The following is a 19,987-nucleotide window of genomic DNA, read 5'->3' as shown; positions in this document are numbered from 1 at the left end:
GGCCTCAAGAGGCCACTCAAGGATTCCGGGAAGCCTTTTGCACCTGCATAGGAAGTCGTGGCTTTATATTGGTTCCACATTGGTTTTATTTTCTGGGGATCAGAGAATATGTAACCTCTAGATACAGCAAATCTATAAAACAAGAAGAGTGAATATTCTGAGTCAGAATAGTGGTGTCCTATTTATTTTTTTATCCATGTAATCTTTTCCTTTAAATAAACATTAATTGAGTCACCTCAAAAGTAATAGGATGATGAACTCAGTACAATTTAGAGTTTCATTTACCACTTAGTAATAGCCAGAAAAAACTCTATTTCTGTTTTTCAGGTGTTTCCTCAGATACCCTCCTGTTTCCTAACTATCATTTACAACTAGGAAAAATACCATGAACTCGACACATGCCAGTTTCCTCACCCAGCCTGGTCTAGCACTGAGAATAAGCTCATCTTGCCTATGCTAGATACATAGATGCATTTAAATTTGTTCTCAGGATTGTAGGTATCAGTGTCTCTTGATCTTCGCAAGTTCATCCTGTTTTTTGCTGCTGTTTTTGGTTTCCTTCCAATTTATTCATATCCTTGTTACAGCATGGTGGCCAGAACTTAACAGTTACCCAGCTGCAGCCTCACAACATTGCAGCAATGTAATTTCTGTGCAGTTTCTTCTAATTGCAGTTGTCATGGTAGGAGATTAACTTTCAGTTTTTGAACATCTCCATTATGTGATTAAATGATAAAGAAATCTTGGTACTTGGCTCTTACTTATGGCTTTAAGAGATTCTTAGAAATATAAAATAGAAGCAGAAAATTCCATGGTAACCACTGCTCACCTCTAGTATTTTCCTGATGTTTTCCTTATTTTTTTTGCTCTTTCACTCTCTTTCCCCCCCCCCTTCATTGAGAGCCCATTGCATTTAACACTTTGCTTCTTTCATTCTTTTGTAGAGTGATTTAAAAAATACTTTGTAAGCATATGCTTGTTCAAACACATTTTTCTTTTCACTTAATCCTCCCTCTGAAGAAAAACCTCTCCACTTTAAATAAACAGCTCTCTGGAAGGAGGAGTAACAATGTGTTGTTTTAGCTTGTTATGAGATACACTTACAATAGTTCCTTACAAAATTTTATTTACCCTTAATGTTTTGGTAAAACAATTAGTAATGATTTTCACTTCTTGGCTGTGAAACTTTAGGCAGTGGTTAATTGTTGTAGTGCCTGCTGCAAGGAGCTGCTCAGTCTTGTGGTTAGCAGGAAGGCTTAAAAAGTTGAAGTTGTTCAGAAAGTTCACAAGATAGTTGACATATTTTTGCTTGTTGTCAGCTGGTGCTCTCATAAGACCATAGACAGCATGAGTGAACGTAGGAGGAAACAGTACATCTGCAGACACTGGCAGACAGCATTACTTGCCAAATTTGGCCACAGTTCCTTTAGATAAATAATTTCTCAGTGGTGTGCTGTGTTGAAATTATATAAACAGCAAAAATTACTGAGACCTGGGCCCCAAGGTCTTGTGGGTTTCAAGATTTTCTGCAATCAATGTTCTGACATCTGCAAATATTTTTCTCTAACAGCTGATGCCAGGAACAGAGCAACAATACCAAAACTTTCTAGGTATTCAAGATTTTGAATATACTGAAATAGTGTCTCCTCAGCCTCAGCCTTGGTCAGGACCTTTGCACTATTATAACCACCAGTTCGTACAAGGCTTACACAAAAGTTATCAAAGCAATAATCTTTACTCAGAATGGCTTGTAACCTCTTAAAGCAACCACTCCATGGAAAAACAGTGTACCAAGTTTCAGTCTCCAGAATTATCATGACTTTTAGAGTAGCTTCTACTGAACATACTGTAACTTATTTTGCACATTGAATGTATTGGGTTAGAGGTTATTAACATCTTTTTCCTCCTTAGGACCACACAATAGGTATCTCCTAGCTCTGTGATAAGATTTCCTTCGTAATTAAGATACTTCCACTATGACAGTCAAACACACCAGTGCTGTCTGAAAAGTGTTTTCTATCACTGAGAAATTTATACAGGAAACAAATGTGCATAATTCTTCCTGAACAGAGACATCCCAGAGGAAAACCTTACTTAATTTATATAGAAGAATTTCTAGACAGTCTTCTGAAGTTATAAAAACAAATCTTTTATTTAAGATACTGTTTAAAAAAATCAATTTCCATAAGAGAAATCAAACCTATGCATGTCACATGAGACATTTGGAAGACAGCAGTTGAGTATTTACCCATGCTGAGTGAGTTGCCCATGGCACTGAGAAACATGGGCTATGCAGAATGAGTAACTGCATTTATTACTATTGCCTAATTAGGAAAGACCAGGCAGGAACAAATATGTACTTTTAAAACAGTTAAGGTTTCTTCTGGTGATGATAACCTCCAGGACCTGGCCCCTCCTCTAGCAACACTCCCAAAGCAATTCTGTTCTCTGAAAATAGTCCTAACAAAATGAATACACTGTTCCATCTTCAGTCCCTTTTGTACTAATGGGAACAAAGCAGAGATATGCAAGTTTGGAAATAAGCTTCTCAAGCACATTCAGTCATACCTTAAGGCAAATTTGTAAATTTTAAGGGAATATCTTAAGAATTAAGTGTAGAGCTTGTGAAACTCTTCTTCCTTGTAGTTTTTGATCAAAGTTAACTTTCTCAGAGAACAAGTATGCACAGCACTAACCCCTCAGACATGTCTTAGGGTAAGACCACGTTAGTGTTTATGCTATTTTTACCTCTGCAAGTATTTTTTGAAGTAAAATGACGTTTGCAGCCTACCCATACAAGAAAAAAATTCAGTAGTTCTTTGCACAGTGTGGTGGTATTTCAATGAGTGTAAATGTTGTGGGCAACATGGTAAGAATGCCTCAGTATCTCATTTCCACATAGACCTATGAAAACAATAATAGGATACAGTATCTTCTCAGTGTCTCATGTCTCTGAAAAAAGGATGCAGCAAAGCCTCCTTTGCAGTTATTCTTGTTGCAGGGTTTAAGTCTAGTAGCTTATCAAGCAGGTCATATGCTTCATCAGGAACCTGATCCCATCCTTTCATGTCTGGTGCCCTCATTTCCAAAGCGCCATCATCTTCCTGGAAGCTCTTTAAGTGTTGGATTGGTTTTCCAAGTGGCCCAGGGCCACATGGTTTTTCTGCTGCTCCTAGCAAGGCTGAGTCATCCACAGACCTGCTGAGCACTTCACCTTGGGATCTCTTACAGCTGCTGTTTGTTCCTCTCAACTTCTCACAGAGGGTTCTTAAGTTCTGTGCTGGGACAACTTGGGTACACAGAACTGATTTACCTAGAAAAAAGAATTTACATTAAATGACATTTTATTATAGCAAGTCATAATGAAAACAGCCACAGTTCTGCTCAGAACAAAGCTGTTTGGGTTTGCTTACCAAGTTATGTAGTGGCAGTTGTCACCCTCCCCACACACCATCCTTTTGCATTTCATTGTCATTTTAACAGAACCAGAAAAAACCTGAATACCCTGATTTTCACACCTCTGCCATTCCTCTGGGAAATGAAAATCAATGCTGTCAGTTATGCTTCCAGGTAGCAAGTGCTGCAGCATTTGGCTTGCAAACAATTAGAGGGATGGTTATTTTAGGGGGTTTATGTGTGTTGTGCTGGTTTTGTTTTTTTTAAACAGGTTGTCTGCTGGCTTTTGAGGTTGTTTTTTTTACTATCCCTTTTTGAGGTCAGGGGGAAAAGCAAAGTTTACATCATCTAAATATTAAGTCATACTGACTTTAGCCTCCAGGGAAAATTTGGCAGAAATAGAAGCATTGCCTCAAGATTCTAACCAAATGCCAGCAGAAAAAATGTAGTTGGCCTATTTCACCTTAAGTGGCCCTGATTTAATGAAAGGCAGGAGGCAGGCTAGGCAACCCATGGCATGAAGTACCCCATATACAAATTATAAAAGACAGAAAAATACTAAACTTTCTTCAAGTTCTTTATACAGAAACTTATACTTTTAGTGCTTTACATGCAAAAAAGTTATTTACCTCCAAAATTACTCCCAAACCTAAAATATACTTATATATTTTTTAAAAAAAATTAATCACAGATTGTAAGTCACTGCATTAAATAGCATAATAATTATACATTTCCCCTTTTGCCCATAATTAAGGCTTGCATACCAAAAGTTTTAGCAGCCTGAATGGTTTCTCTGGATCCACGAACTGTCATGATTTGTGCCAAAGCAGTTAAATCATCACTTGCTTTGTAAAATGGATACCGGCCACTGAGCAGAGAAAGGAATATGATTCCTGCAGACCACATGTCAATTGCTGCAATGGAAAACAAACTTAGTAATAACTGAACTCACAGTTTGATCACAAACAAACCCACAACTTTCTTTTAAAAGAAATCATGATCTGAAAAGTTTGTCTCTGAAAGTTACATTTTGAATTACTTACTGACTTTGGTCCCATAGATAACACTTCAACAAACAGTGGAAATTACTATAATTAGATTGAAGAATAATTTCCTGCTTTGATGCAGAGGGAGTGTTTAAGCTTTTCCATAAATTTTTTCATATGAGTAATTCCATTCACTTGCTAAACTTAAAATATACCAAAACAATATTTTAACCAGGGAGACAAGAGGGGGCAAAAAACTGGCTAGTTTTGATACTTAATTACATTTTCTTCATATCAAGAAAACCTTATATGAGGATCATAAATAAAAACTAATTCACAAATTAATGTGAATTTGTGTTTTTCTGGGACTGAGGATGCCACAGTTAGGCAGTACTAAAAAATTACTTTCTTCTCTAAAATATAATCACTTGACAAGATAGCCAGTTTAAGAACTGTAACAGAAGTTATTAATCGCTTTCATGGTGTTATGAAGAGTACAGGGAGTACTCTGGGGACAGATGCAAAAGCATGATGGAAACTTTAATACTGAAAGTTATGAGAATACCTGTCTGCCATAATTTTTTGGCTCACTAAGATAACATTTTGAGAGAAGGCAAGGAAAGTGAAGGAGAGTTTGAAGGATTCTCAAACTCTGAAGAGAAAAATTAACAGTTGGGAAATAAAGCCATAGTTATTCTACTTTTTTTTTAAGAAAAAAAAAAAAGAAATACTAAAATAGGCAGTAATTAATTTGGACATTTTAATTAGAAACACAACTAGCATAGGACTTGGGGGGAACAAAAAGTATGACGTTGACTTCAGTTGCAAAACCAGATTTTAAGTCTTTTATTAAAAAAATAAAAATCCAAGTTAATCACTTGGCACAGTTTACAGTGGAAAAATTTTGTATCTTCTTCATAGTTCCTGTAAAAAAGTTTTAGTATGACTGTATCACTGCTGAAAGAAGCATACTATCTGGTTGAGGTGTTGTGTATCACCCCAGAAATGTGTTTTGGAAAGCTGGAGTAATCAAGGTCAAGACTTTCAAAGATGTTTAATTACTTAACTCTTGCTGAAATTAACAGACTATGTATCTGACCAAATGTAAATCCTGGCTCTACATTTCTAGTAGAGCTGGGACCATCAGCAGACTGCAATGACATCAAAACCATTACTCCCTCTCTACTTTTGTCTAGTGTTACCCACCTAGAGAGGCAGAACAAGGAAAGGGAATCAGAGGAACAAACCAAGCTGAAGCGTAACTGGACCTGTATAATGTCAGCCTGGGAGATGAGGTTGTACTCCCTGCACTGTGAACCTGAGTCAGATTGGTAGTGGATTAAGGGTTGGACTTGATGATCTCAGAGGTCCTTTCCACCCTGGATGACTGATTCTCTGATTCAGACACACTAAGGTAGCTCTGGAGAGTCAGCTGGATCAAGCTGGTAACCCAGTCTCAGCAGAGTTAAGACTGGCAGAAGTACAAGGAGGTGACTACAGCAGTTCCAAATGCAAGTGGACAAGAACACTTGTTATTTCAAATACAACATAATTGCATAAATATCAGTATGAGCCTACCCAGTTCTAAATAAGGCCTTTGTTGACACACTGCAAGAGCTCAGCACTCCGTACTTTTAGGGTTGTCTGTACCACACTGGAGGGTTTCCAGATTTACCCTTATTTTCTGTAATCCTGCTCTGCTTTACCCTAGAGAACAGAAAACTGTCTGAGAGCACATTTAACACTAGCATGTGTCCAAGATCTCCTAGGTATGCCTTCGTTCTGCCTAAATTCTGTCTAGACAGATTCAGATTATCTGAGCTTGTCCTGGATGTCTCCAACCTGCAGAGCTGGCTGCTGGGGTGCAGGCACAGCACTCGGAACAGGGCACAGATGCTGTTTCAAACATGAAGCCCTCTGGGGATAAGATGATCAAATGGGTTCTTAAGTATAGAATACTGAAAATTGACAATTTTCTCAAAAGGTATTTGTCAAATAGGTGTCTAAAACCTTATTTTAAATCAAATTTTTCAGGACATTCATATTCTGCTGCCTTTTTCATCAATCAAAACTCCAGGTCATACACCAAATATTTAACAGGTAACTTCTCTTTTATTGGTCCCTCATTCTCCAGGTAGGCACCACCTCTCCTATTCTATTTGCATCAAATAATGCATTAACCATTACTCTCTGATCTGCCCTGATACTTACCCAGACTATTGAAACTTATTAACTTGATAATTATTCTTTTAACCCTAAGAAATTAAAAAATCAATAAGGAAAAAGATTGACATTTACAAATGAGATACTTGAAACACTAGCACAGAGGAAAAAAATCTGATAAAAAGTATTAACCAACGCCTCCTAAAACACATCTGCAATTATACCATTAGCTATGCCTGCTATGACAGCAAGCTGCATATGATAATATGTCTAGAGAAATCTAGAGTATGTCCTCTCCTCAAGATGTTACTTGAATGAGTAACACAAGAAAGCTGATGAAAAGGACAGCTTTGTTTTCTTTTAAAATGCATTCTGTTCATCTCCTGCATGTGGCATTACTCTTCAAATGAATTCAGACATATCCAAGTTTCACACACACAAAAAATATCCCTAACTTTTTCTTAATGTTAAAATAAACTTTTGATTAAAATCAGTAACCACTTGAGCATTAGATGGAATGATAAAATTTCACATGTACACAAACCCCCTCCCATATAGAAGACAACATAATGTGCATAAACAAGGATCAAAAGATGAAAAAAGGAATTGGTTTCAGGCTCTTGTGCAGTACCTGTGGTCTGAGTGGGACACTTTGTTAATACTTCTGGTGCTCTGAATCCAGGTGTTCCTGCCCTGGGAGCAACTTGCTGACACCTTGTAATAAGAGACAAACATGTTTAGAATATCTAAGTTGATAAGTAAGTTCTAATTATAACAATGCTTAATACAATTTTTAGAATATCCCTGTGTAAGATGTGTAAACAGTCTAACCCTGCCTTATTCGAGTTTTATAGGAGCTTGAAGACTCTTATAATTATTTAGCATTAAATTATGTTGCATAAGATAGCCTTATTATAGTACCTATTATTTTTATAGCATAGATTGTCACAGAAATACTTATTGCATACTTCACTCACAGTGACCTTTTTTAGTTTAATTCAACAGCAGCATCATTTTTGCTAAAGGCTTCTTTTCACTGGAAACTTTACCATTGAGACTAATTAACCAAGGGCAAAAAAAAAGTACAAGACTCTTGAATGTGGATGCTCTGGCTTTGTATTAGTCCACAGCAAACTAAGGTTCACTATTTGAGTGTTGAAAATAACTTACTTTTTGTTAGTTTAACTTAAAGGTGTGAAATTATAATTTTGGAAAAAAACAAACCAAAACAAAAAACACAACCAAAAGCTTTCTTGTATGGCTTAAGAGTGCCTCCCTTCTATGGGCCACTCCTCTTTTGAGCCTGGCAAATTCCTCATATTTACACTTTTGAAATGAGGTTGACACCACCATATTTTGACAGCCTGGAAAGAAAGGGGACCCCACAATTTCATGACTTTGCCTAGCAAGCACATTTAATTCTCTGCATTAAAAATGTGTTCCTTAACATATGGATAAAATGGAGTAGCAGAACCAAAACTAAGTGCAGAGGGATGGAGTTGAACTGAGTTATTGATTCTCTAGCCTCTCCATTATTAAAAATTGAACACTATTTTCTAAATGAACAAATACAAAATCATGTTTTCTTTCTATTCTGCATTTCATTATTTCCAGAATCCAGACCACTGGCCTCATTTAGGCCTATTAGATGATTACTAATGACAAAATAATGTATTGAGTATTGTGATTAGCTGAAGTGATTTTCTACAATACAAGTAGGTGAATAATGAAATACATCAATAAAATTAACAGTGAATCTCTCTTGACACAGATAGCAGCAAACCCATTACTCTGTGAATTCCATAAATGGTTCCCGTTTAAAAAGAGCACACTCACTGTTTTAAGGGTTGCACAGATTAAATGCTATCTTTCTCCTACTAAATCAGCTGTCTAATAAATCTAAGTTTCTGTCCTTGCTTGACAGCACAGCAGACAATTGAAGAACATTATCAAAGCAAATTACCTTGAAAGGCAAACACTGCAAACTCTGTCTGTTGCGAAACAGTCACAGATCAGGATTGAGGGACAACCACTGGCAGCTTTCCTGGCTGCCCCATTGCTCACTGTTTTGGTAGAAATAATCTTCTTCTTTGTTACTAACTTCCTGGATGAAACATCTATCATCTTTGATTGTTTTATGAGCTGTAATGGAGATATTTTAGAGAAGGTGACATATTTAAGAAGGTTCCTTTTAGGCCAGTTCCTAAAATACCAGGATGGAACAGGTACTCATCAGCAAGAAGCTGCAATTTTAGACCAGAAGGCAGCAAAACTTTCAAACAGTATCACAACATCTATAAAAGAGACATTGGAACTTTCTAAATATTCTGATTTCCTCCTCTTCCCCTTTGGAAAACATTTTTCAGTGTTTACTAAAAATCAACTTACATTAGATAATCTGAATCTATAAGACAAGCATTTTTCAAATTAACAAAATGTTTCAAAGATTCTTTTGTTTCAATATGAGAACAAAAACAGTCTACATGAAATGCCACAGCAACACACTGGCACTAACTCTCATTCTAAAGTAAGATGACCATTACTGGCCAAACCCTCTAGTTTAGGTGGAGCTACTCCCTTGGCCCATTACATACTAATTACAAAAACTACAGAAAAATATTTATGGTGAATTTTTTCTCCTGCTTTAACTGCAGAATTAAAATCTTGAAGCTTTACAATCTAACAATATAAGCACAGATATATATGTAGAAAAAAAGATTAACTTAGCATAAAAAAAAAGATCAGCTAGGGATACAGCTATGTAACTAGCTCCTTCAGAGTTTTTAAAAGAGACTAAAAAGAAACACGAAAAATTCATCAAGCCTTTCAGCAATTAATCTGCTCAAAACGTTCTAGTTCCACAGTGCCCTGGAACAGTGTCCAGTCTTACAGACCAACTAACTCTGTAACTTTTCAGATAGGTAACAAACTGCTCTTAGTGATGAGTCATGCTTCTTACTTTTGTACTTGAATTCTCCTGGTATGTGGAACTATGCACATTGAAATTCCTCTCTCCAAAGACAGAGCGCTGAACAGAACGGTGCACAGAATCCTCCTACAATACCAACAGAAAGGACAATAAGGATCCAAACACACAGACAGCTGGATACTGACAGTTAAAGGAAAGTGTGAAGTGACAAAAACAAGAACTGCATGGTAAGTAATTTTCAGGCACCAGTTTACTGTCGATGAAGAAAACGTGGTCTAGACAGAACAGCAAACATGCTTAGAAAAAGAATCACACCTCAGAAGTGCCCCAAGACAGTCTGAATGTCATCTGTACTGCATTTGTTATGCAACATAGATGAATAATTATTGGCTGGGGAAAGAGTTCCACAGTATCTGTCACTCAGATGATTCAAAGCTGTTTAAATAGTAACCCAAGCCAATATTTTATATAGCCTTAAGCATTGTATTATATCTAACAGATAATGAGTGATGCCAAGAGGGTTTATGTAAAACTATCCACTTTGATTTGAAAACTGTAGTTCTGTACATCACATCAGGACCCTGCAAGACAGGCATGCACAACTCTTGTTCAAGTATGACATCTCCCCCTGTTGGATGAAGTAATACATTAAACATACAGCAATATTAATGAAAAAGACTGAGAACCTTTCCTCCTCTTCCTTGTTTAATCTGTATTTTTGAAAGTGAGCTGGGTCTTTTATCAGCTGCTTGTGAGGCTGACTGTTGAGCTATCTGTTTAGATGCTGTGACACTGACAGAAACCTCATTTCCCAAGGCTGTGGTGGGATTATTTTGCAAGGAACTTCCCTGCTGGTCTTCAGCGTGGGCAGTTTTGAGAAGTTCAATTTTTGTATCGGGGGTTCCTTGTGCCAAGCCAAAATCTACTAAGGCATACCTGAAAGACACAAACTTAGAGTCAGGAATCACAAAGTACCTACCAACCAGTTCTATTTCCTATTAATTCTTTGTTTACTTATCTTTCTTTCACATTTTACTGAATATGTTGCTTACCTGCACTGTTCCCAGCATTACAGTGTTTCTACTTTCTCCTCCTCTTGCCTATCCCCTCAATGTTTTTAACCTATACTCACTTCATAGTTTCTTGTCCCAAAATATTCTAAGATGGATACTTTTTCCAAAGGCTTAAAAAAAATATTCCTAGCAACTCCCTCCTGGGATTCTTTTAGTCCTACAGTTCCAAACCTACAGCCAACAGTCAAGGATAAGTGACTCGACCCTTGTGAGATTCCCATGGGCAGAGAGAGGCACGAATGTAGCAGTGAAGAGAGACATGGTTAATAAAGCTGAGAGTTTTGCCAGTACCAATACTACTGGAAGTCACTTCAGTCTTCAAACAGGTAAGAAGACAGGAGTTCATGCTCCAGATCTGTCTGGAAAAATAATTATTTTTTGATACAATTTGGACAGAGACAATCCAGCTGTCTCTGGATCTCAGACCAACTCAGTTCCATGGTCTCCACATCCCAAGCAGAGATTAAGGCTCAGAACAAACACTAGAAGAACAAAACAACAGTACAAATTCATTTTGAGATACTAAGTTTGCAGCTTGGCAAAAAAGTATCAGTATCTTGCTTTTTGGAGGCTTTAAATATTGTAACTTGCAGGTGAAAACACAACCCTACTAGATATAAAAATTAATTCAATGTAAGGTGAAAACAGCCCAAGTCCAGCTACCTTATCGGTTTCAGTTTTACTCTACCTATGACTAAATATTTGCAAATATCAGACCATATGCCATAAGTCACTAATAAATTTCTTTTAAACAAAACAACCCCAAACCACGCACTGATTTTATTCTCATTCTTAAAAAATACAGTACTCTCACTCAAGTAGAATCCTAATTTTTCCAGGATGTGTCAATCTATGAGGCAGATACTACATGCAGCAAGAAAACAAGAAATTCCTTCCCTCCCTCCTGTTCTGCCAAGGCACATGTCCCCAGATGAGATGACAACGTGGTCACCTGGACAGACTCACTCTTTGAGCCTCCTGTTGTAGAGGAAGTTACTGGGCTTGACGTCACGGTGAACGATGCCGAAGTGGTGAATGCGCCTCAACGCCTTCAGCAGGTTGAACATGTATTCCCTCACTTCTTCAAAGGAGAGAGAATTCAAAATATCCTGAAAGGTTAGTTGGATATTTTAATTACATAACTGCTTTAAAATAAAAAGTTTTACTACTTGTAAAAAGCGTGGGACTCACCAAGAAGGATTCGTGTTCCAGATACGGCATAACAATAACCACATGATCGTTTTTCCTGAAGCAGTATTTCACTCCCATGACGTTATCTTGTCCCCTAGAAGAAAAGTAGTGGCACTGAACTAAGACCAGAATGTTGATGCTTATTTTTCTTTATTTCTTAGTAACTTCAGTCAGTCTTTCTTTTATAATCTAGTATTTATTTTGACAGATACCTTATCAGCATTCAGTAGTTATACAGCTGCCTCTCACTATTCTCTTTGAGTTCTGCACTTCACAAGGAGGGCTCCAAAGACATTTGTGGGGCCATAGTTTGTAGTGACACTGTAATTAAAGGTAGAACCTAACCTTTATGATACCAACTACATTACAAAGGTGCTCTTCAGAGCACTCTAGCAACAAATATCAATTCCTAAAACTGTATTTTCTGATTAAAATAGGTTTTTTTCCAAGCATTTTAGAACTGGAATTTTTGTTATCACAGAGCTAAATCATAGAACTTCTCAGGTGGAACTAGCAGAAAAGGGCATCCATTACAGGTAAGATACCTCATTTCTTATTTGCTCTTGGTAAAAAGAATACACATTTCTGCAGTTAAAAAAAAAAGAAAATGAAGTACCAAAACTTTAAATAAACAAATACATAACAGTGAGACAATGTTCAGCAGTTTAGTCACAACAATCATTATTTTTTTAATTTATGTACCCTGCTACAGTGAGGCACTGAAGCTCAGCAGCAATTCGCAGAGGGTGGCTTGTTGGAATCAAGTGTTTCAGAGCCATTTTTTCCTCATATCCTGTTTGTAGTTGTGCTGTGGCCAAGTAAACAGAACTAAAAGTACCTGTAACAAACAGAGAAAAGCACTGTCTACAGCATTTTTAATTAGACCAATTCAGATTTTTTCAGAAGAGATCTGTTTACAATCTTGCAGTATACTTGAGACTACATCAAAAGCAGATTCTAGAAGAGAAAAATGCAATTCCTTTTTTCCACTACTGAATTCAGTGATCTTGTATACAAGTTTTTTATGTCAGTAAAAATGCAAATGTAACACTGTCTAACTTGCCTGTGACACAGAGCTCTTTGAATGTAAATTTCCAATCTTTGATTTGCTTTCTTGTTTAGGTAGCTTACTTTCATCTGACATCTAACTGTTCTCTCTGTACGATATAAGTCAGCTATATAATGCAGATCTGGAAACCACTGCCTTTGCTATTCAAAGCACTTCTGAAAAGGCCACATTTTTCTTAATTCTGTTACCTTATTGATAAAGTAAGACTTCTCACATGATGTGTAACTTTAGTATTTGTTTGCCTAGAGCACAACTGTGTAGACAGAGTGTGATACTCATTTGAGAAGGGAGTATTTGGCCTGTACAATACACTTAACCATGCATTTAATTTTAAGGATATCCTAATACACCTGTTAGGAAATTAATTTATCTTACTAATCTAAGATATCTAAATATACAAGTACGTACTAGCTGAACATACTAGCTCAACAGTTTGTAAGTGTCTAGATACATCAAAATGCCAGAAATAATCCTAAATACTTCTTGCAGTCATAAAAAAACTGGAGTCCCATAGATTAAGTAGAATTGATTACAGCAACAAATGTTACCAAGTTGACTCAAGACATCATTTTTGGTGGTAAGAATTGCTAAAATGAAAGTGACTCCAGAGTGGAACCCTGAGTTGAAGCTTGTTTTCTCATAACACTACAGAACTGCAAGTGGTATTTTTTAAAAGGATTGTGTGCTCCCAAAAGCAAAATCAGAGTACTATTCATTATACTGTCCTTTCTATGGTAGGCAGAGCTGTTTTGTTTTGGGTTTGAAATTTTGTATTGCTGTGGGGAATGGAACTAGGTTTGGGAAGGGGGGGGAATGCTTTTTGGTTTTTTGAGACAAAACCTTTTAGCCATCTAGCCTGCCACCACAACTCTTCCATCACAAAACAGCCCTAAAACACTCCAGCTTTCCATCAACATCTTTATTTAAAAGTGTGGAATGCCACAACACATTGCTGAGCTCAGATGGATGAAGTTGCAAGAAGTGCTGAAATCCTGCACTCAGAAGTGCCCAAGAATCTATTTATAGTCATGCCTAACATATATTAAAGATACCTGCAATAATACCTATTGAAGGCAAGGTGTGCACAAATGGCCTCAAATTTGATAATATATTTTTTAATTTTTTTTTTTTTAAGAAAGCAGCTATAATCTTTCAGTCTCTTCCTTCAGTTCTGCCCACAATATTTCAGTGGAAATAAAGCCAACCTAAAGAGCAGCAGTTAAATATATCAAAACACAGATGCATATAAATAAATTTCTCATGTAAATGAGAAAAAGAATGGTGTGTTAAGACTTATTTACTCTACCTCAATCTACCTTAAAAAAAAATTTAGTTATGGAAACTGGAATGCTGGTTTTTTAAAGGCTTTAAAATATCAGATTTTTGAGAAAATATATTTAAAACGTCCCTAATTAACACTGCTCTATCCTCTAAAACATACTAGAATTCCTACAAAGACCAACAGAAATCAAAAAGGCATTTGGCTTAAATTGCATATATTGGCATCTTAACATTTAAGTTAGAAATACCATAAGAAATCTAAGCAAGCTAAAATAAAACATTTACCTTCTCCAATTTTTTCCTTAATTTTGAACACATTTCTAAGCTGTGGCACTGCTTCATAGAGTTTTTCAATATCTTTTTTTACTCCTGCTGTGGAAAGAACGGGGGGAAAGTAAGTTAGAAATTTTATTGCTTGATTCAATATCAGATCTATACTTGAGATCACAAATCATAGTTCATAGGACTGTCAGTTCACATAAACACAGGAAAAAACAGCAGAGAAGTATCTATCCCTGCTGACATTACCATCTGCATAGTTGATATTACTGCATTTTTCATTACACTCCCTGATAAGATGCAGCATTTAATTTTTTATTTTCACATATCTGCCACCCAGCAGTTCCTGAGAGGGCAAATGCCTTCTGGTTAGTAAGACATCAGTTTATAGCTGATTGATAAATATTTTCATGAGATTTGTTACATCAGTTGCATAAAAGACTAAGCTCTTATAGTTGTTGTTTCTGCACAGGATCAGTTCCACGGGGTGCAAATAAAAAAGGTAGGTAAAAATTTATATGTTAAGATCAATAATGCAGTGTTTTACACTGTTGCTAAAAGTAATAAGTATCTAAAATCACATTTGTTGTGCATTCAGGTTGATGCACTTTGTGCTGTCATCACTAGATGGCATAACAAGGATGTTGTACTGGATTGTTTCAAAAAATTATGTAGTTTTCCATACATTTTACTAATCCTTGTAGTTTTAATTATTCTTTATACCCTGCATAAGAAGTTACTTCTTTCAGAGCTATGAATTATGTAAAAGCTGTGACTCCTTTCTGTAAAACAGGGGTAAAAAATATTTTTTATAGAGAAATAAGCAAAAATGGCATTTGAAAAGGCAAACAAGTGTAAAGATTGGTTAGTAATTCGAGTTATATTCAACTTTCAACTGGAATTTCTTTTTTTTAAATTTCAAAAATTTATAAAGCAAACATACTAAAAAGTACTCCTGAGAACTAAGGCCTGCTTCCTCCCTTCTAATAATTTACTTCTTTTTTTCCTTCAAGCTGCTCTCCTCCAAGTTATCTTAAGTTGGGTTTGTTCACCCTGGAGAAGAGGAGGCTCTGAGGTGACCTTATGGCAGCTTTTCAGTATCTGAAGGGGCCTACAACAAAGCTGGGCTAGGGCTTCCTGCATGGGTGTGCAGTGAGAGGACAAGAGGCAATGGTTTAAAACTTGAAGAGGAGAGATTTAGTTTGCACATTAGGAAAAAATTATTTCTTGTGAGTGTGGTGAGATGCTGTAACAGGCTGCCCAAGGAAGCTGTGGCTGTTCCCTCCCTGGAAGTGTTGAAGGCCAGGCTGGATGGGGCCTTGAGCAACCTGATCTAGAGAGAGGTGTCCCTGCCCATGCAGGGAGGTCGGAACTGGATGATCTTTAAGGTCCCTTCCAACCCAAACCATTCTAGGATTGTACCATCAGTGTAGAGTAATAATATTCAACATATTGTGTGAGCAGATTTTAAAGTAATTCTTTACTTCCTGGAATGTACTGACCTGGAATGAAAAGTCTTTGCAAAGCAAGTTAATTAGAACATTATTCAGCACCACACTATGTAATTCTGGCCATGGTTGTACAGGGGACTGACAGAGGACTATCTATTTCTAGGAAAATCAGTAGCCATTATATGTAAACTGGCTCACCATCCACAATGACTGAGTGACCATTGTAGAAAAAAATCCAAGTTTAAGTACTTTCAAAAAAAGACCCAAAAAAGAGCAACAAAACCACAATCAGAGCACATGTTTGTAGTTCAGCTTCCCTTGTAAGAGTAAGAACAGTGCTGTTATGCACACAGACATGACTAAAGAAATTTTTGGTTAAGGCTGGCAATTAAGTTAAAAGGCAAAACACTGTTTTTGTGTATAATAACATACTCTGTAATAAATTAAATAGTAGGGTTAGCAAACTATGACAAACTGCTGCTGAAGTTTTTAACACAGAGAAAGCAGCAATAACCTTAAAATCAAAAGGAACCTGAAATGCTTTAATTTCATTAATTCTTTATACAATAGAACCCTATACAGACAGGCTTCTAGTCGATGCTGAAACTTCCTGAAGCAAAGATAGTGTGTCTGCAACAGAACAGTGTCAGCAATCCCTGTTTCAGCACATACCAGGAATCTTGCTGCTCTGCTCGCGCTTCCTATGGAAGTCTTCAGCCTGAGGAGGGTGCTGTTCATCACAGCGAGACTTCAACACTGCCTCCATCACAAACCAAACCCAGAGTAAGAAACCGAGACTTTGAAAACCCCTTCTGGACACCTGGGGGAGCAAGCATATCTGGTAAGACTTTCTGGCCCTGCACTCATTTCCCGAGATGAGATTGGAGAAATTCCTCCGTGCTACTGAAAACAACAAAGTGTCACCCATCATCCCAAAAAGAAAAATAACCCACTAAACCCACTCTATCCTTGTAAGAGGATAAAGGGGGAAGGGAAGGAAGACTGCAGGATAAACTTAGAGACAAGTGATTTTTCATTCATCTCTTGTATTTCCATGTTTGCATTAAACCTTTTCCCTGAAGTTTGCTTTTAAAGCCAAGGAACTGATGCACACAGGGATAAATAGCTGCACTGCATACTGCAACACCCACACAAAGGCAGAAAACCTAAAAGAAATTATAAGAAAAAAATACATTCTCACTACAAGAGATTTCTCTGTCTTCTAGGTAAGACCACAACACATGACAGAATTATTTGTTGCCCTCATCCCATAACAAAAAATAATAGCACAGGATTATTTTGACATGTTTCTTCCCAAATCTTGGAACACTGCAAGTAAAACTGTAAATTAGTAAAGTGTACTAATAGTGTACAATCGAAAAACCCTGATAATTCTAATTCATGAGGAAAAGAAAGGTAGAGAGCCCTGGGGCAGGACAGGCAGCAGTTAAGAGAGCCTGGAAGCATCACCTCTGACGACACTGGTTCCATTCAAAGCTTTTCCTTTACTATAACTTAACCAAATCTTTGCAGTTTTTGGCTGAACTTTTCCACACAGGGAACATATTCTGAAAAACCTGAAATTAAAGGATCTTCTGTTTTAGCAATGGAGATCGAAATACATTTTTGTCCACAAAGAATGTGAACTACCTTTAGTCTGTCACCTTCACGTGACAGAACAGCAACAGTCTTTTTCCAGGAAGCTTGCTGAGTGGCATTTACAAACTACCAGAATGAGATTACTGGTATTTCTAGACTCTCAAAGACAGACACTCCCTCTGCTAGTGCTGACTGTGCAGATAAGCCTGTTCCAAACCTGAAATGGCATGGCCTCATTAGCAGAACAAGGAGTGCAAAATTAGACACCCCCACTCTCACACAGCCTATTTGCTCTGACTCAGCCCGACGCCAGCCTCGGCTCTAGGTGCTTCTCGTTCAAGGATGGCCAGAAACACTTTCTTTGGAAAAAAGTACAATGAATGCTTCCGTCTGCCTGCAAACAGCCTTGGGAACTTGTTCATGTTTTACTTGCCATAAGGAAGGTGAAAGGGGCTCAGTAATCCAAAGTGTCATTGCCATTAATTTATGTTAAAAGCACAAGATACTATCTCCAGAAATGAATATCTCAAATACTTGTGCATATTAAAAAATTGTTTACTAACTTGGAAGTGGGCTTAACAATTATAAAATGGAACATCAAAAGTTTGATTAAGTCAGATATTTAGTTTTTACATTAAAGCCACTCGAGACACCATTAGAGATTAAAAAAAAATAAGAACAAAATGACCCAAAATTTTTTTCTCTTCCACAGAAATCGCATCTCCAGTTAAAAAGAAAAATATTATCTGTAATGAGAAAAAACCCCAAACACACAGGGAGAAATTCAAACAGGCCGCATAACTTCAGGGTCTTGAGCCTGGCACCCAGAACTGGTGATAGCGCTGCTGAGTCCTGGGCTAAAGCAACAGCGACAGGAACCGAGCCCACAGACACCCCTGGGAAAAGTTCAGCAGGCCAAGAACAGCAGCTGATAGGAACCGCTCTGCTTTGTCATTTAAGAACAGCAGATTTTGTGGCTCCATTAAGCCTTGCAGTAAGTCAATGTTTTCTGCAGATGCGCAAGGAGCCCACCACACACCCAGAAGCCGGGGCGGTGCCAGCGCTGCCAGGCGGAACCGGGGCAGCGGGACACGGGCGCGGCGCTGGGGGGGGGAGGGAGGGGCGAGGGGAAAGCGGCTACAGCGGGGGCGCCGGGACCCGCGCGGGTTCGCAGCGGGGCTCCCCGGGTGGCCACAGCCGCGGGGCGAAGGGCGGCACCGGAGCCCCCCCGAGTAGAGGCCCTCAGCGCCCCTCCGCCGGGAGGAGCGGGACCTCCCCAAAGACAAGCAGGCCGCGCCGCGCCGGTCAGGATCCCGTCCCCACGGAGGGATCGCGCGGTACCGGTGCCTCCCGAGCGACCACAGCCCCCCGCGGTACCGAGCCCGGGGGAGGGAGGGGGGGGAGAGGGGGCACGGAGGGTGCGGGGCAGGGAGGCCGCTGCTGGTCGAGGGCTCGCGCAGAGACTCACGCGGGGCTCGGGCTGTCGCGAGGCGCCGGGGTTTTGCCCGCTGCCGCCTTTCGGTGACCGCCCCGGCGCCACCAATCGCGGCCCTGGGCGGAAGCCGCGGTCCCGGCCAATGGCGCCGCCGGTCGGAGGACGGGGCGCTGCTATTGGCCGGCAGGAGGGGGCAGACCCGCCCACAGGGGCGGCTGGCGGCGCGCGCGGTCCGTGAGGTGGCGCGCGGCGGGTTTGAGCCTGGGCGGGGCCGGTCCCGGTCCGGGGCTGAGGGTGCGGGACGGCGGCGGGGCCGTAGCCTGCCCGGTGGGTGAGTACCGAGCCTCACCCGGCCCGACCGCAGCTGCGGCCCGACCGCAGCTGCGGCCCCGCCGCCCCGCGCAGCCGTGCTCTGGCCGAGAGGCGGGAAGCGCTGCCCGGTTGGCCCCGGGTCGCCGCCACCGGGTGCCCGGCTCTCGTAACGAACATGGTCGGGAGCGAGCGACCGCCGTTCGGCCCGCGCTGTGCGGGCGTTGGGCGAGTTCCTCGTGTCCGCCCAGGCCCGGCCGTGCCCCTGCCCGAGCGGGGCTGCGGCCCCGACCCCAGAACTGTGGGGGCTGCTCCGGGCGCCTGGAGCTCTTCACGGTGTTCGTGCGCTTCCAGCCCGTATAAATGTTCTTTTCTACGTGTGCTTATTGCGAAATAAATGCAATCACTGGATAAGATCTTGTTCCTCTTAGCTCTGCTGTAAATTCTGTTAAGTAGTCCGGTGTCTCTGAAATGGCTCTCCAATTAGACAATTAATGATGAAGAACATAACTTGGCTTGCAGTGTTGTCGTATTACCTAATTATGTAACAGAAGCGATTGCAAAATTAATACAAAATTTAAAATATACACACATCTTGACTAGTCTGCCTGCTAGCCACTGGCCAACACCGAGCAGGAGTAGCAAAACAGAAGATTTGTTGGAGTTTGTTAGATCACGGGCTGGACCTGGTGATCTCAGAAGGCCTTTTCCAGCCTCAATAATTCTGTGATTCTGTGGCACGACTTCAGTGCTTTTTTTTTCTTCTTCCATTTCATTGCTTGTGTTAAAGACCAGCTCTCCTCCATTTGATAATGCCATAGATCTC

The 19,987-nt window shown here is 39.4% G+C and overlaps 1 protein-coding gene and 1 long non-coding RNA gene across 4 annotated transcripts in view; one reads left to right on the top strand and one right to left on the bottom strand.

The window, feature by feature from the left end:
• The window catches only part of LOC139799134 (uncharacterized), a 42,709-nt gene extending 31,839 nt beyond the window's left edge, over positions 1–10,870 (top strand). The window contains exons 2-3 of the long non-coding RNA XR_011727104.1: positions 9,566–9,701; positions 10,703–10,870. This is a non-coding gene — a long non-coding RNA (uncharacterized lncRNA). The remainder of the gene's footprint in view (positions 1–9,565; positions 9,702–10,702) is intronic.
• Positions 2,126–19,110, bottom strand: CDC7 (cell division cycle 7). Of its 3 annotated transcripts, XM_071750697.1 has the most exons (12): positions 18,886–19,110; positions 16,491–16,638; positions 14,374–14,460; positions 12,441–12,576; positions 11,739–11,832; positions 11,514–11,656; positions 10,161–10,410; positions 9,505–9,600; positions 8,509–8,687; positions 7,177–7,259; positions 4,161–4,310; positions 2,126–3,313 (listed from the first exon to the last, which is right to left on the bottom strand). In XM_071750697.1, exons 2-12 carry the CDS (start codon positions 16,582–16,584, stop codon positions 2,937–2,939), a joined length of 1,689 nt encoding a protein of 562 aa, XP_071606798.1. In that variant the 5' UTR covers positions 16,585–16,638; positions 18,886–19,110; the 3' UTR covers positions 2,126–2,936. The 3 variants fall into 3 exon arrangements, with proteins under 3 accessions (XP_071606798.1, XP_071606796.1, XP_071606797.1); XM_071750695.1 differs by lacking the exon at positions 18,886–19,110 and having other exon boundaries at positions 16,491–18,680; XM_071750696.1 differs by lacking the exon at positions 18,886–19,110 and having other exon boundaries at positions 14,374–14,457; positions 16,491–18,680.
• Between the last annotated feature and the right edge of the window lie 877 nt (positions 19,111–19,987).

Source organism: Heliangelus exortis, chromosome 8, assembly GCF_036169615.1.
Source record: "Heliangelus exortis chromosome 8, bHelExo1.hap1, whole genome shotgun sequence".
Lineage (NCBI taxonomy): Eukaryota > Metazoa > Chordata > Aves > Apodiformes > Trochilidae > Heliangelus > Heliangelus exortis.
Note: the sequence above shows the minus strand (reverse complement) of the source record. Positions and strands in the feature narration are given on the sequence as shown.

Coding starts and splice junctions, on each gene's coding strand:
- CDC7 (XM_071750695.1), bottom strand. CDS start 16,749: ATGATGGGTGACACTTTGTTGTTTTCAGTAGCACGGAGGAATTTCTCC. Junction 11,833..12,440: donor CAGTGCCTCACTGTAGCAGG/GTACATAAATTA, acceptor CTTTTCTTCTAG/GGGACAAGATAACGTCATGG. Junction 8,688..9,504: donor AGGAGAATTCAAGTACAAAA/GTAAGAAGCATG, acceptor TCTCCATTACAG/CTCATAAAACAATCAAAGAT.